The sequence below is a fragment of the Astatotilapia calliptera genome, chromosome 12 (assembly GCF_964374335.1).
Source record: "Astatotilapia calliptera chromosome 12, fAstCal68.1, whole genome shotgun sequence".
Lineage (NCBI taxonomy): Eukaryota > Metazoa > Chordata > Actinopteri > Cichliformes > Cichlidae > Astatotilapia > Astatotilapia calliptera.
Genome location: NC_137433.1, coordinates 2,480,318 through 2,498,201, shown reverse-complemented (window position 1 = coordinate 2,498,201; position 17,884 = coordinate 2,480,318). Strand labels below are relative to the sequence as shown.

The following is a 17,884-nucleotide window of genomic DNA, read 5'->3' as shown; positions in this document are numbered from 1 at the left end:
GGCCCAGACACGGCTAGTGACGTCAGACTGAACAACCGGATAGAGCTCGAAAATGTGACGTCAAAACCGCAAAGGATTCTGGGAACGAGTGGCAAGCGGTACTAGTGCTCGCAGGCTTTCACAAGAAAACAGTCACACAGCAATAAAAAGAAACAGAAAAATTGGCAAGAAGCTATTGTATTATTAGCTGCAATAGCCGGTCGCATGACAGCTACGGGAAGCTGACGGGTAAAGAGACCAGTTGTTATCAGATTACGTCATTGAAGAGAAATTGTTCGAGCCGTGTTTCCGAAGTAACAAAGAGGTGACGGATGGCCTGAATTGCTGCCATTCGAAGACCAAATATAACGTCCCAGAACACTCCAGCTCACATGTTAGTCTGCTCCAAGCATTTCCACAAAGGTCAGTCTGCTGTTGTAGTTATTACGTAATTTATCATAACATAATTATTGATGTAGGTTACAAATAAGTCTTATATTGATTTGAATTGAATTCGTTGCGCTTTGCTGCTTTGTTCACTGTGGCTTTGCAGGCTAATGTTTGTTGTGTTTTGTAGGAAAACCAGCCTACAAAATGCAGGAATGCGATCCAGACTGGGCCCCTCTGTCAACCTGGGTCATACCGAGTTGAAAGCTGCTACCACAGCCAGTTTGATCGGTTAAGAGAGAGAGAGCGAGATCAAAACAGTCACGAAACGTCTGCATATATGTGCCGAAGGGTTGTATTGAAGCAATCAAGTGATGAATAACTGTTTTCCAGTATGCTGTTTTGCAATGTTTTTTTTTTTTTTTGCATTGTTGATTTGTTTTTCACTGAAGCAGCTAATAAAGCACGATGGATTTTTACAATGTTGCCTCTTTCCTGTAAGATTCTATAATAGAATGAAACAATAATGTCAGTTCTAAATAAAGACAAATTGAATGAATTACGAAACACTCATTTTATTTCTATTAGATCTGAAAATGTTGTGTAACACTACAACCTGAAACGACAAATACAGGGAGTGCAGAATTATTAGGCAAGTTGTATTTTTGAGGAATAATTTTATTATTGAACAACAACCATGTTCTCAGTGAACCCAAAAAACTCATTAACATCAAAGCTGAATGTTTGTGGAAGTAGTTTTTAGTTTGTTTTTAGTTTGAGCTATTTTAGGGGGATATCTGTGTGTGCAGGTGACTATTACTGTGCATAATTATTAGGCAACTTAACAGAAAACAAATATATACCCATTTCAATTATTTATTTTTACCAGTCAAACCAATATAACATCTCCACATTCACAAATATACATTTCTGACATTCAAAAACAAAACAAAAACAAATCAGCGACCAATATAGCCACCTTTCTTTGCAAGGACACTCAAAAGCCTGCCATCCATGGATTCTGTCAGTGTTTTGATCTGTTCACCATCAACATTGCGTGCAGCAGCAACCACAGCCTCCCAGACACTGTTCAGAGAGGTGTACTGTTTTCCCTCCTTGTAAATCTCACATTTGATGATGGACCACAGGTTCTCAATGGGGTTCAGATCAGGTGAACAAGGAGGCCATGTCATTAGTTTTTCTTCTTTTATACCCTTTCTTGCAGCCACGCTGTGGAGTACTTGGACGCGTGTGATGGAGCATTGTCCTGCATGAAAATCATGTTTTTCTTGAAGGATGCAGACTTCTTCCTGTACCACTGCTTGAAGAAGGTGTCTTCCAGAAACTGGCAGTAGGACTGGGAGTTGAGCTTGACTCCATCCTCAACCCGAAAAGGCCCCACAAGCTCATCTTTGATGATACCAGCCCAAACCAGTACTCCACCTCCACCTTGCTGGCGTCTGAGTCGGACTGGAGCTCTCTGCCCTTTACCAATCCAGCCACGGGCCCATCCATCTGGCCCATCAAGACTCACTCTCATTTCATCAGTCCATAAAACCTTAGAAAAACCAGTCTTGAGATGTTTCTTGGCCCAGTCTTGACGTTTCAGCTTGTGTGTCTTGTTCAGTGGTGGTCGTCTTTCAGCCTTTCTTACCTTGGCCATGTCTCTGAGTATTGCACACCTTGTGCTTTTGGGCACTCCAGTGATGTTGCAGCTCTGAAATATGGCCAAACTGGTGGCAAGTGGCATCTTGGCAGCTGCACGCTTGACTTTTCTCAGTTCATGGGCAGTTATTTTGCGCCTTGGTTTTTCCACACGCTTCTTGCGACCCTGTTGACTATTTTGAATGAAACGCTTGATTGTTCGATGATCACGCTTCAGAAGCTTTGCAATTTTGAGACTGCTGCATCCCTCTGCAAGATATCTCACTATTTTTGACTTTTCTGAGCCTGTCAAGTCCTTCTTTTGACCCATTTTGCCAAAGGAAAGGACGTTGCCTAATAATTATGCACACCTGATATAGGGTGTTGATGTCATTAGACCACACCCCTTCTCATTACAGAGATGCACATCACCTAATATGCTTAATTGGTAGTAGGCTTTCTAGCCTATACAGCTTGGAGTAAGACAACATGCATGAAGAGGATGATGTGGACAAAATACTCATTTGCCTAATAATTCTGCACTCCCTGTAGATGCGTTGGCCTGTAACAGCAGCTGTGAGATGGAATCGTCCAAATCACCAAAGTAAACTGGACCTGGGCTTGTTGCAGGATCTGAAGTTACTAAACATATGCCCTAAAACTTAGAACCATATAATAATAAATATGTGCGTGATGAAAGTTGGGCAGCACACTAATGTCCTTACCCCACTCTGTGCTCGTGTGGATCTGACCCTTTCACTCCTTTGATTTTTTTCCTCTTTTTTTTTTACCTCCTCGTTATGTCTGTCTTTGTGCGGACCTGCCGTGTTCTCTGTCGTTTTGTACATCACTGTTTTTGGGGCAAATAAAATGAAAGTAGGGATTAAAACCGCAGAATTAATGATTACCGGTGCTGGAAATACTAGCGCTTGATGCAGTGTTTTGATTTTGCTGAAAGTCACGTGGTCTGTCGAGCTCTGTTGAAGACTGATCTTCTTGTGATGTCAATCTGGTTAAGAGCAACAGCAGCAAACAAACGTAGAAATAGAGACTGTAGTCCAATGATGTTGTTGTTAATATAAAAGTTCCTTCAGAAATCTCCATTTTTTTTGTAGTAAAAAAACCAAAAAAAACCCCAAAAAAAACAAAACTTGAGATTAGGCAAAAGACACGGAAACGGTGAAGCCTTTTTTTTTAGTGTTTTTACTTTTTTGCACAAAACTGTAGAACAAAAATGAAGCCATGTTATATGTTGTATAACGGTTGGGGGGGGGGGGGGGGGGACGTATAGAGCTACAGATTTGTAAAATAGAAGTCAAAATAATTTGCTGTGAGCACATGACCTGCTTGTACCCAAGCAGAGATCTTGCTGACGTTGCTGGTCCTTGGGAAAAGTTCATTGTTACCATGGGCCCACTGGAGGGCCCATTTTACAAGCACTCTTTAAATGACCATAACTCAGTCACCGTTTGTGCTAGAGAAAAGAAGTTTCAGAAAGAAGTGAAGCTTTACAGGGATATTCGGCATATTACGGTAGTACAAAGCATTCACAAGCTACTGCTGTCTGAACACAGACAGAAAAATAAGCCCTGCCTACATTTTACCATGTGCAGTTCACACAAATGACAAGCTTTACAGAACATCATAGCAATGCATCTGCCACCATAGTCCACTCACAGGTAAGAATGAATGACACACAGGTAGGGCTGCCACAAACGATCATTCTGATAGTCGACTAGTCACCGATTATTTTTGCGATTAGTTGACTAATCAGATCATCATCCATTGGACGTAAAACTTACAGCTTATTGCACCAGCAGCATCTGCTCTTATATAACTATCATTAGCTTACAGCTTTAAGTGTTTAAGGTCTGTGCTAACTAAAAATAAAGACAAGATGATAGTTTATTAAATTTTAATGAAATTTGCAGATTGTTTCGGTGAAGTTTAATAAACTCCTTGCTATCTAAAATATAACAGGACACCGGAGTAAATTCTGGAGCATCTCACACTTCTGATAATCAGCTGTCTGCTTGACGTTCATTCAGCTGTGTAAAAACTATAACTTTAATCTCAGCCAAACCGATTTACTCAGGAACAAATAAAATACTAAAAAAAGCCAAACAATAACATTGTTAAGTTATCTAAGTGACTCATATATCATGTTTAACCTGAGTAGCGAAAGACGGCGGTGGGTTTGAAAACGATCTGCCGGGAGTCCGGTGTTCTCACGGCTCTAGTTAGCCTAGCCTCCGGCTCGCTATCGAGCTAGTGGCTAACAGACGTCTCCGAAAACGTCGGAGCGCTTTTGAAAATATGTGGTGTCCTGATAAACTGAGCAGATATTTGAGGTTTACACAGCTACATTCTCCCTGAAAATATATTAAACGTTTATTTTGTGACCCAGAAAGAATAATAAGAGTAATATTAAAACTAACTAGCTGCCGCCATTGTTGGAAACTGCGCTGGGCTGCGCTATGAATTCTGGGATAGCTTTGGACCACGAAGTATACACCCGACCCATCTTTCAAATCTGGGGAATGAAGGGCACATTTGTCGGAGTCTTCGAATTTGGACAGGCTTTGTCGTGTAGCTGTAACGTAATCGGCCTACAAATGTGGGCACAGGAGGATGCGGTTCCTGAATTTGGACACAGCTACGATACCGGACACTGCTGCTTCTTCTTCGGGGTTTAACGGCAGCTGGCATCCTTGTACATGCAGTGCTGCCATCTTCTGTTTCAGTCTGTTATTACACTCTTAAATCCTGCTACTTATTCCTGCGTCTTTTGGGATCTTACAAAGCTTCAAAGTCGTCGACTTAGTCGTTGACGATTTTGATAGTCGACGTAATCGTGACTAGTCGACTAATGGTGGCAGCCCTACACACAGAGCAGCGAGCGGCAGGTGTGAAGAACCATTTTTACTGTCAATTGACAGAAAAAGTGAAAGACAGAAGGAAAGTGACATGGATGAAGGATAAAGTTTGTCTTGAGCAAACCACTACATGGGAGGAGTGGACACATCAGGCCTGATGCTGAGGAGCCACTCAGTCCACAGGAAAACCAGGAGGCGGCACATTACAGTTTACCATTATTTCCTGGACATTTCTGTTACCAACAGCTTCATAATTCACCAAGAATCATGTGGCAAACACCAGCAGAAACAGCGGGCTCGCCAGGAGTTCCAGGAAGACCCGTGTGCTCATCTACTTGGGGCTTCGTTGACATCAGGTTGCCCACCGACACCCAGCTTCAACCAATCACTTCCCCCACAAACAGCAGCGAAGGACAGTCTAAGGCAGCTACAGCCACCTAAAGAAGTTCAAAATTAAAACGCTGTGGCCATATGAGCGGAGCAGACAGTTTCTGTATAAAAGTGACAATATATGGAAAACGGACAGCACAAGGCTCACAAACTTTGCACACAGTTATTAGAGTTCATATTTCACACAGATTGTTACTGATATTTTGTTGATGCTGAATATCAGTTTTCACTTCATTATAATCTTGAAGAATCGTGTTTTTCACTTTAAACCGTTGTTGCATTCCACAGTAAATATAAAATAAATGAACTAAACCTACCAAAGAAGACCAGGCGGCCTCTATTAACTCCGGGTAAATAAAGAGTGAAGGCAGACAGAGTTATAAATAGGATGCTTTCAACAGCTTTTTCCAAGTTTATTAAATAAAAACCTGATCCAAGAGTCCCTCGTACTTCTCCCCACAGGTACAACTCTTAATCAAACACAGCCTTTCAAAAAACAATCAGTAATCTGACTTTCAGTCTGACAGCCCGAGCGCTCAGTGCTCCATTAGATTTGACAGATTGTGAAGGAACTCAAGGGCTGCCTTCACAGGCTGCTTGGCGGTCATCCCTTTGACCTCTACCCATGACCCTTGACCTTGTTGTGTAACACAGCACACAGGAGCATCTACTCTGTCCTCTCTGCTGCTTCTCCGTGACCGTGTGATGCTGCTGTCCCAGTGCCCCTCAACTTCTCAGCACATGCTTTGGCTGAAATGATGGAGAGCAGATTCTCCTCCGTGCCTGACTGCATAGTTTGAAGATACCAGCAGCATTTTAATGTAACACGGTCTCTGCTTTGAAAGCTAGAAGAGCGCTGCACAGGCTATAGATCTGTTAAGATCCAGATATTTTAGGAGTTTCCACAAATGTTTGACTTTTCATGTGTAGAGCAGACCATAATAGCATTTTGTGTAGGTGTGATATTATGTAAGCTCTTTCGTACTGACATAGATTTTTTAATATACATAGTTGCTGTATATCTGTAATCTTATTGCCTTAAAACACATAAGAAAGCTCTTTATCAGGTATGAAGGGTCTCACTCCGAGCTCAACAGCCTCTATGCTAAACCCAGGAAGGACCAGTGAGTGTCAGAAGCACGATCCAGAATGAAACAACAAAGATCCAGAAGCACATCGGGAAGATGACCACAACAGTTTGGTGAATAACTCGGGCCACTGAAACTCGAAAAAGAAGAGCGCCAGTCGCCACAGAAGCACAGGCCTTTGCACGGCATGCACCAGCCACGCTGGAGGCACTAATCATGGCTGCACAGGAAAAACCTCTAAGCACAAGACTGATAGAGGCTGGGGTCTACCACACCATGCAAGACCAAAGATGGCCCTGAGAAAATGCAGCTCATCACAGCAGGGTGCAAGAAGCTGGTAGGTAGGGCAGACATATAACGCTGTAGCTGAGTGGCTGGCATAGCATAGAGGAACATCTGTGCTGAGTATGGTCTTGATGTCCTGAGGTCAAAGTGCCCACTTGGATGGTTGAGAGTGACCAGCTAAGGTCCTGTAGTACCTCCAGGTACAGATGGACAAAGCGGTGATGACTAATCAACCCCACACAGTATTAGTAGACAAGCAGAGGAGGAAGGTTGTAGTAATAGACGTACTTTTACCAAGTGATGGCAATTTCAGGAAGAGGGAACATGAGAAGTTGGAGAAACACAAAGTGCTGAGAGAGGAGCTAGAGAAGATGTGTAAGCTGAAGGGGGGATAGGAGCTCTTGGGATAGTGACTCCCAAACTCGGAGAGTGGGTCCAGCAGATCCCAGAGAGGACAACCGAGATCTCTGTCCAGGAACAGCAAAGATGCTGTGCAGGACGCTCAAGCTCCCAGGCCTCTGGTAGAGGACCCCAGTTTAAAGAACAAAGACAGACACGGGGTTGCTGAAATTCAAAAAGAACTTCAGAATTGGGGAGAAAGGTGACAGTAAAGGTGGCATGGTTACTGGTGCCACACGGGCTGGTCCGAGTGTTTCAGAAACAGAGGATATAGTCAGATCTTCCCCACAAAAGCATCTCTAAGAGAACTGGCTGATAAAAGAACATCTGATGTCAAAGGTCTGAGAAGAAAAAGCAGACTGGTTCTGTTCGACAGGTCGTCTGCACAGGAGGCAACGAATGCAGCATTCAAGTCGAGGTGAGAACAGACGTGCAGAAACAGGCTTGCTTATTTTGAACAGTGTGTATTTTTCCACTTATTTCAATACATGTTATCATTTGATATTATTTTTATTATTATTCATCAATATATAATTAGACTGAATTGATTACCCACTTTAGACATGAAACAGTGGGATAAATGTTTCATAGAGCATTCATCCACGTGAAGCTGGTGACCGTTGTGTTTATCTGTGGTAATCCCGACGGCAGTCACGCTGGGGGTCAGGCTGTGGTCAGAGGGCGGGGGGGGGGAGCACCATCACTGCGGGCTGACATGCTCAAAGGAGCAACTTCCCTTTCATCATACCAGGGGTTAGAGTTTTACTGCCTCATACAGCCGGTGAGTGTACAAGCACTGTGCGAACTAAGCCCTGCAGCAGCCATCTGATAATAATCATCTCACAAAACAGCAGAAACAGTTGAGTCTGCTTATGGAGCCACAAGGTTCAGTGTGCACTGTACGGATGCTCCACATGTGTCGCACTTTCACATTTTTACACTAAAAATGAGGCGATATTGTCCGGTTACACCAGCACGAAACTAAACCTATAAACATCATGTTAGTTGGCTGCGGTGGTCGTCTGTCAGTTAACTGACAGAACATTTCAACACCACCACTGCTGCAACGCCGACGCCCACCCCTGAACAAAACCAAAACCTGCAACTGTTAAGTTTGCTCATGTGTCCCATTCCAATCCATCGGCATTAGCTGATTTACAGGTACAAAAACAGGCTGAACAGCAATATAAATGAGCTTAAAACAGGAATGAAAAAGCTAAAACTTTGCTTCTTCATTAAGAACATTTTACAGTATTCTCAAGAAAGGCCTTACACCAAACAGGAACAAGATTAATCAGGATTTGGTGCAGGCTATAATATGTCCTCGTAATTAATGTTAAAATGACAAAAAAAGTTTTAGCTGGGAAACTGGCCTTTTTCAGCCTTTTCTTACTTTGTGCTGAATAAATAAAACTTCTGTAGCAGCGGAGTTAATGTCCTGCCAAAGAGTCTGAAGTTTTTCTTCATTAGTTCACTTTTAAGTTAGAAAAAAATGCAGTACATTCATCTATTTCAGGAGTGAAAATAATATCTAACAAGAAATAACTTACATATTTTATGTACGTTCTGCATGTGAATACATGTACGTTCTGCATGTGCACAACTCTGTTGCTTGTGAAGCTCGCACACAAGAATTTCACTCACATGTGCTGTACCAATGTACCTGCACATGTGACGTGACAATAAAAGTGATTTGATTTGATTTGAATACTGCTTTAATGTTTCACACAAGCAAAGCAGGAAGTTACTGCATTCAGAATATTTCCATTACTACAGTGTACGCATTCTTGAGTCCGTTCATAACCACCAGCTTGAAGTGTCCAAACAGGCAGCATTTACTGCATGTGTGCTGAAGTAATGAGAAGAGTCACCGTTTAGCATTTTCCTGACGATGTGCACAGAGCTCTGTGTGTATCTTGTCTGTTGACTGTGAAACAATCAGTGTCCTGTGCTCAGCTTCACCCGACTATGGTTCCACTGCCAGTCACCTATGACCAGTACTCCCAGCATGGGGGGGGACTACTGAGCTGTTCAGAAAAAAAAAGAAGAGAACGGGGTGGCTGCAGTTTAGGAGTCTCAGGTCAGGTACTAATCAAAAACTTGGTGGTTCGATCCCAGGGAGGTGCTGCCCTTTCTGCAAAGTAGGGAATAAACTTAGTGTTCCACCCCACTAGTTCTACAAAAGCCAGCACCTTCCTCTTTGTTGTGGGCACTGGGTATGCATGAATGACTTCCACTTTCTCCACTTAAAGTCTTGACTTGTCCATGTCCAACCTCATATTCAAGGTACTCCACCTGGCTCTGTGTCTGATTACATTCATTAGGACTGCTCGTGAAGCCAGCAAATCTGAGGTGGAGAACACACAGATCCATCAACACCTGGTCCATGAGATGCTGAAAGGTTGCTGCAACTTGAACTGAAACAGTCCAAAAAGGAGTTTGAAGGCTGTCACCTTCCTTGTCTCTGGTGCTGGGGCCACAGCTTCTCATCACCCTTTCCAAGAGTTCGTCAATGCGAGGTATCAGGTAAGGGATCAAACTTGAAGACTAATTCCAATTTTTTTCACTAGTACCCACTCGGCTAATCAGATTCAGCTGAACGTCCCAAAATGTCAATGCAACACAAACCACACAACAATGGTGGACATCAAGGCGATGAGATACCTGCTTCTAAACTGTTGGTACAGGACTGCACACCGTCGCTGGACCACAGTGTTGGTTTTGGAGAGCCATTTCACTTCTTGCTGGGTTTCAAAAATGCTGGTTTTAATTTTTGTGCAGGACTCAAGAGTGACACCACTAACTGGCCAATCAGATGGCTTGGGATTCTGGCAGAGTAGGTATTAAAAACATACCTGGTATCAGGTACTTCCACCTAATGGAAAAACCTAAAAGTCAAGTCGAGTCAGCGGAGCTAAGCCCAGTGGGTACTAGTGGAAAACGGCTAAAAGTTGAACACTGATCCATCTTTTTTTAGGACTAGCATAACTAGGCTTCACCATTTGTTGATCTTTCAATTACCCAAGCTGCAGCTGGAATTCTGTAGAACTTTCTGGAGGCTGGAACATTTTCCCTCAGGTGTATTTTGTGCTGCACCTGTGTTGTGAAACCAGACTCCTCCTGAAACAACTGTAAAGAAGGGTTCTTAGATTTTTCTGGTGGGATGCCTGAAGACTTGTTAGAGACACTAAACTCAGCTCTGCTTTGTTTGTGGGGAAAACCGTTCTCCCTCTTCTTCTCCTGACAAAGACAGTGCTGCCTAACCTGCTGCATGGACCTTTGTGTTGGAACCTAGAATTCCTGTAACAGGATAATGTGGAAAACCTTATGTTTCTTTTTCTTGCTGTCAGGTAAATATAGCTCATAGTAGGGCTGGGCGATATGACCCAAAATTCATATCTCGATATTTTTTAGCTGGATGGCGATATAAGATATATATCTCGATTTTTTTTTTTTTAAAGCCATAAAGTAAGAACAAGAAGAGAGTTCTTAGTCAAAGCTGTGTCCCAGATGTCACACAGGCACTTTTATTAACATAGAGCAGATGTACATAAAATTTACTCAAAAATAAATTATGAGCATTTATTAAATAATAATGCTCCATAAATAAAAGAAAACAAGGTTGTTTTTGTGCATAACAAAAAGCTCACAATGGTGCAGTCAAAATGTAAACTAAAAGACGCTGAGCACAATAACAAAGACAGATTTCACAGCTGCTCTGTTCCCAACTTGTACTGCGTGACTGACAGCCTGGAGTTTGTAATCCGCTTCGCAACCACGTCTCTTAACAGGTGCCATTTATGGTCCTTATACACAGTAGGGTAATATTACGTTGAAGCACAGTACGTATCACTCCGCGAGGCTCAGCCGTAATGCTCCGACAATCCATCAAGCGGTGCAGCACCGTAGCTTACCAAAGTCGTACTCAAACATTTGTGACAGATTCCTGAGCGCCGTGTTCCACATAAAATCGGTTCGCGCTGTCAACTTTTGAGAAAATGAAAGGATTTCAGTCCGTGCAGCACCTCTGGGCTGCATGGCGTTAGCGTGGTTAGCTCGTTAGCGTGGTTAGCTAGCTAACACATTGACGCCGTCCCGCCCCACGCACGGGGCGATGCGCAGTAACTCGTTAACGGAGATTTGCCGTGTCCATCTTGTCGCTTCCTGCAGGTGAAGCGATGGGGGAGGAGGGGGAGTTGTGTTCAGTGAAGGAGAGGCGAGGCCAAGTAACGTTGCGTAAAGACGAAAGTGGACGAAAGAGAGGCAAACTTGCGGCTCCACAAGTATAATTATAACGTAACATAGACTATATCGATATAAAGGATATTGTCAGATCTTATATCTCGTATAAAAATATATCGATATTTTTTAAAAACTCGATATATCGCCCAGCTCTAGCTCATAGCTGACCTTACCAAAGCCTCTTATTAATTCTGTAATGCCTCTGCTACTTAGTTGGGACAGAAACTTTATCCCACAGTTTGTGAGGACCTCTCTAGAAATCTGTACACTAAAAAAAAAAAAAAAAAAAACTTTCACTAATGCTCCCTGATTTATTAGCAAGCATTTGTAGACAAGTTGTGATCTATTATATGAACTACGGATGAAAACAGCAACCTGCTGGAAATGAGAACACAAGGTTTTTGCAGCACACTGTTTGCAACTAGTTTCACCCAGTGACAGCTTGCAACCTCCAGCAAACACCTGCCAACCAGTTAGGAAATACCCATATTTCCCTAAAGACTTCCAGGGTGTCACCGGCTGCTTTAGGCAAATCTTTGATTCAGATATCCCAGTAAGTGACACCTAGCTGCAGTGAGTGGCAACAGAAGCCCCTATTTTTCCCCTTTAAAATGGAAATATTGCAGTTCCTCAGCTGCTCTTTTATAACTTCCCAGACAACTGCATCCTTCAGTACTGCAGCTTTACAGGATCCCTACTCTGCATACCAAGGTCAGTGTTTTACAGCTGCCTATAAACTCATCTTCCACCCAAATTCAAACTCAAATTGAAGCCATTTACAGCCTTTGGCCCAGGCTTCGTGTCAAAAACAACAGAAGCTTGGCAAAAGCACTGCCAACAGCCTCAGACCAATTGTACTTACTGTAATACATTCCCTCTCAAAATATGGTTCACAGCAGCATGCTATGTCCTCCCTCGTCATCCTCCCCCACAGCTCATTAGCAGCTGTTAGATGCTCAGCCTATGCCAGGATCAAGGCAGCAAACTTCTGTGAGAGAGCAGTCCCAGCCCCATACCTCATGGATCAAGTGAAGGTTGTAAATACTTTCCTGGGTTACGGTGAGGTCAGCAGAGACCAGGGCCATTAATGCTTCAAGAGCAACATCCCTGGTTGCCGTTCCCATAGCTCTCATCCGCCACCTCCCCCAACATGTCCATCACAGCACACACAAGAAGAAAACAACAAGCAGAACTTTAGGAGAAGATTCAGAGCTCAGGGCGAAGAAAACCCTGGAAGTGTTTGTGAACTGAAAATAGCATAGTGAAGTGGAAAAGGCTTAGACCATCACAGGGAACTGGAAAAATATTTATCAAGATTTTATGAGACAAGATGTTTTTAAGGGCCTGAAAGCAAATGGAAATAATTGAGCACCAAACTAAAATATTTCACTTGTTGCAGGGGAACATTTTGGAACAACAAACCAGAACATTATTAAAAATTGAATTAATCCATCCAACATGTTCTTTTAGTTCCTTTGAAATGGTGTTAATTAATCTCCCCATTATTTGTCTTTCATCCCATCCATCACCAGCTGACCCGCAATATGTGTTGCCTGGAAACAGCACCATCAGCATGAAGGAACTGCAGCATTTAGACCTCTGGAACTGATGAGGACTCAGTTTTCACCGCTCATACTCGACTAACTTCTCTTTAATAGTTTCTCTCATCTTAACATGAAATCAGGGAGGTGAATGTTTCCCTGTAAGGGTGAAAAAAGTATCTGAGTTATACTAAACATTTTGCAGAAGATGTAATCAGATTGTACTCCACGCACGCTGTCTTGGGTCAAGAATCAAATTGAGATTAGCTGTAATGACCTCTGACATCTAAATAGAAGGTTAAACCAATCAGGCCAGATGTCCTCTCAGTATGTGGGATAATCATGAAAGAGCAAACAGATCCTGATGTTGTTACTAAAGTCTTATCATATTATCAGGAGAGACGCAGCAGCGAGACAGGAAAACCTGAAAATCTAGAGATATTTCTACGTTGGACACGACTGAGGGCACTATCACAGTGATCACAGCTGCAGATATATAAAGAAAATAAAAATATATAAATATAAATACAGATTCTGAATGTTTAATAACAAATATATACTTTAAAAACCAAACATGTACTTGTAATGTAATTGCAACAGGACATTTTTGTAGGTTTTTGTATTACTCCATCATTTTAGAAATCTGTCTACTCACTGACCACAGGCCTGTGTGATGAAGCTGATCTATACCAGGGTCACATTATAAAGCCACCTGCTTTATTTGTTTGTTTTTCGCTGCAGCGATGTGCATTTATTGCAGCACTTACAGGATCTTCTGATAATACATCTTCGTTTGTTAAGACTTACAGAGTTGAACCTGTGAGAGACCTGATGCTTTGGTTACACTCCACTGCAGACACCCACAGCCAAGCAGTCATTCTTGCTACACTTTATAAACCACCGCCTGGAGTGCAGACGGTGTGCTGTGATGTTAAGTCAATATGGGCGAGTCCACACGTCACAAAACAGACGTCCATATGGACGCTCACCATCTAATGTTAAAATACTCACAGCCACAGAGTAAAAGTGCACTCGAGGCTTTTCACGAGTCGAACAGAGAAAATTATTGTCCTGCTTCATGAAAGCTGAGCTTCAGTTTACAGCACAGTGAAGTCTGTCATCCACAGAGACCACAGAGGAAAATGAGCTTTTCATTAGAAACGGAAACATACATGATATTGGTTTTGTATTATCACTCTCTGATACATTTATCTTTTTTTCCTTTCTTTAAACAACAAAACAAGCGCGACACCACCTGGTGGGGAGTGTGTTCAAAAAAGGCTTGACTGAAAGACAAGAATCACTATGATGCTGAAGGCGCTGCAATGATTTTTGTTTCTTCTCTTGATTAACTTGAATGAAAACGTGTGTGTGTGTGTGTGTGTGTGTGTGTGTGTGTGTGTGTGTGTGTGTGTGTGTGTGTGTGTGTGTGTGTGTGGCTGCTGATGCTAACACTGATATTGTGGCAGCAGAGGAAGTGTTCTTAAGAAAAAAACACAACATGATGGATCACATCTACATTCCTGTCACCCCCACACTCCACTCCACCCCCACATGCCTCTACTGTACTCCTGGCTCATTCAAGAATCGGGGGTGGGATGGCGGGGGTGGTGTTTGTATCCTGTCCCTGTCCCACCCACTGCCAGCTACCCCCTTCACTCTGCCCCAAGGGAAAAACACACACAACAACAAATGTACCAGCAGAGCAGGGGCTGACAAAGCACTTTGTTTCAACCAGTTCATGCCAGTCTACTTCACCCATGCATCAAACCTATCTTCCCGTGTGTGTGTGTGTGTGTGTGTGTGTGTGTGGGGGGGGGGGGGGGGGGGGGGCACATGCGCTGCTTACTGTTCCATATGACACAGAAAAGCAACAAACTGCAGTGAAGAGCTGGAAGTACTCGATTAAAATCTCAAAGTGGTTTCTATTACTTTACTAAATAAACTCACATTAAAGTAAACAACAATATTCACTCTGCTAAACATCTTTTGATGAAAAAGTATCAAAGTGGTCACTTTCAAGATCAAATCTCAAATGAAACGAGAAAGTAGGGATGTGTGGACATACGAGCTGATGCTGAGTGACATCAGGCCAAAACCATTCAAAGTAAAATCCTGTTACAAATACTCAGCCTGTTACTTTGTTTTCATGTATTTCCTCCTGTTTGTCATTTCTGTTTACCTACTGTTTTCTACTCTGCAAACAATTAGAAATGATAAATAAGCCGTTTTGTTTGCAAAGATAACACTGACCATTGAATCAGCTGCTATCAGTCTTTTTAAAGATACTGACTCATGGGTAATATTAAGTATTGTTTGTTTCACAGCTTGGTGTTACAGTGTGAACGACAGCTGAAGCCTGAACGTTCATTTTTAATCATCAACTTTTGTGTTTGACCACCACAGAAACGTGGAATAATCGGTTATCTGTGCATTTGAAGTGTTTATTAGTTTCCTTCAGTCATGTGTGGCGTTTAGAAATTCCTGCCATATCCTGAATTTTAAGACCAGGTATTAATGAATTAAGACATGATGAAGAAATAAACATTTTGACGAGACATATTCTAACAATATGCAGGGAAAACATTATTTAGAGAATTATCAACGAGCCTAAAATGATTTCAAAACGTTTTACGAAATACTTTTTATTTTTTGGGGTGTATTTCTTTACTCGTGTTTTTATGCTACGATTGAAAAATTAAAATGATTTAATCTGTAGAACTGCTCAGGCTGTTGTCGTCATTATTGATTATTCTGTTGATTATTGCTGGAACCCACAGAGGATGTGTTTCAGTGAAACAAAGACAACGCCTGAAACGACTCACGCAGCAGTCACCACCACAAAACATACTTTAAAAAATATTAAATTATTCATGTTTAATCAAAATTAATAAATAATTGTGGGTACATTCACGAAATAATTTCAGTATTAAAATGAAACTAAGCCTAAAAAATTTATGCATTAATTTTACTATTAAATTAAGAAATCTAAGGGAAATTCTTAGGGGGACATTTCAATCTAACGTGCTTCTTAAACAGTCTTAAATCTTCATAATGAGACTTATTAAGTGGATCAGAACACAAAGTCCACCCCGATATCCATAAGTCACGTTGAGGTCCTCAGGGCTGGCAGGGTTAAAGGAATTTTAATCTTGGAAATGTCAATAAATCTTCAGCCACCCGCACGGGGGCACGATATGGGACTGGCGCCTGGGACAGTCTGCTGCAAGGCATTGTGGGCTTAGTGTGAGCCTGGAGCTGGTCAGCATCACAGAATATTAGAAACGAGTATCAGGCACACTGAATAAGAAGCCTTTCCAGCAGCACCGTGCCACTGTAAACAAAAGTCAGCGGGACCGGTGCAGTAGGGGGGTGGACCTCTGCATCCTCTGTTATGGCCTTCTTGCCATCCTGTGAAGTGCCGGATTTTGAGGACTTAAAGGACTAAAGGCTTCGGGGCATTCTCCAAGTTCAAAAGTTCACCTTTTACGATCTTCCCGAGCCTGACTGACCACCTCCAAATAAAAACATTCCGACCTCAGTTCCCAGCGAGCCCAGCGCCATCTCTCTCTGTGTGTCTCACACACACACACACACACACACACACACACACGATTAAGTCATATCCACCAGTGAAACAAACTCATCCGTGCTACACTGCTAACTTCGTTACCAACGTCTCCGAGTCTAATAAAAATAAAATCACGCGGCTGTCCCGCTGCTCCTTTTTTAAACTTGCGCGTTTTCATCAGCGCCGCTTCAGAAAGGCTGCGGTGCACGTGAAAGGCTCGTGCAGCAGCAGTGATGAGGCGCTGATCACACAGCCACAGCCACGCGCTCATGTTTTGAGGTGAGCAGCGGTGCCCGGGACAGCAGCAGCCGGGCTACGTGTGCTCGTGTGCGGACGCGAAGGAGGCTGTTCCACGCCAGGTTTGCCTACCGTTTACTGGCTTGGCGTCGTTTCTCTCCGGGTAGTCGAACCCAGTCGCCCTCTTCTGTATCTCCATCCTCCTGCATGGACTGAACCCGAGTCAGCTCGAGTCCGACGTCGCCCCTTCGCGCCGCGGAGAAAGAACCACGCGCGTGGGGGTGAAGGGGCAGGATGACAGCACTGGCGCTTCGGTCTAAAGTGAAGCTGGCGCTGCTTTGGTCGCCGTGTTTAGCTTGACTGACTCAGTACTCGAACCGCGGACCCATGCTTTGACCCTCCTGCTTCCAGTCAGCAAGGAATAGCTGGATCCACACCCCCCACCGATGGTGCGTTTGAGGATGTCGAGGAGGGTGGTGGACGGCAGCTTCTTAAATCAATTAGTGGTGATGGGAGTCTTGGACAAAGGCTTCTATGCAAAACGTCACATCATCTTATATTTATGACTGAAATCCTTTCACATAATAACGACACAATATTTTTTCATATCTATGATTTATTATTTCTTTACATTAGTGGTGTAGTTTCAGATGCTCAAGTGATGAAGTCAGTGCAGATCTGAGAAGCAAAAACTCAGACTTCACACTGCTCTAAACACTCAGTTTCAGGCAGTTTTATTTCTAATTTAGACACTTTATGATGATAGCAGGTCTCCCTAATATGGGCCTCTCAGGCAAACAGCTCCAACTGTAAACAGAAGCCCACTTACCACAAGTTTTATTTTTAGGGCCAGCCAATCATTAGGAAGGAGGAAAGGAAATAAACAGCTTGATTAAGAGAGGATGCTGTACTAAGGCCCAGTATAAGATAAATAGCTAAGCTATCCTAGTAAAGTTCAGGAGTGGAGTTGGAACTGAGCAGAGTAGGTCATGTCATAGTTATCAGAAAGTAAAACCTACAAGAAAATGGTCAAAGGTGGTTGCAAAGAAAAGCGTCTGGACTTCTTTTCTTTGCAAGCTCCTTTGACTACGATGACCTGGATGACTGACAACCTTCACTACAAGAAAATGAATTTTTCACCTACCAGCTTCCAAAATGTGCGTCTGATAGGAGGAGGAATGTCTGATTAAACTCCTTGAAGTATAATTCTCAGAGAAACCAAGTGATTGATAACTGACTGTTGCT

General features: G+C 42.8%; 1 protein-coding gene across 1 annotated transcript in view; it reads right to left on the bottom strand.

Moving 5' to 3' along the window:
* The window catches only part of nr6a1a (nuclear receptor subfamily 6, group A, member 1a), a 123,632-nt gene extending 106,531 nt beyond the window's left edge, over positions 1 to 17,101 (bottom strand). Inside the window, exon 1 of the mRNA XM_026186086.2 lies at positions 16,772 to 17,101. Coding sequence (XP_026041871.1) covers positions 16,772 to 16,838 — 67 coding nt within the window. The 5' untranslated portion in view covers positions 16,839 to 17,101. The remainder of the gene's footprint in view (positions 1 to 16,771) is intronic.
* Between the last annotated feature and the right edge of the window lie 783 nt (positions 17,102 to 17,884).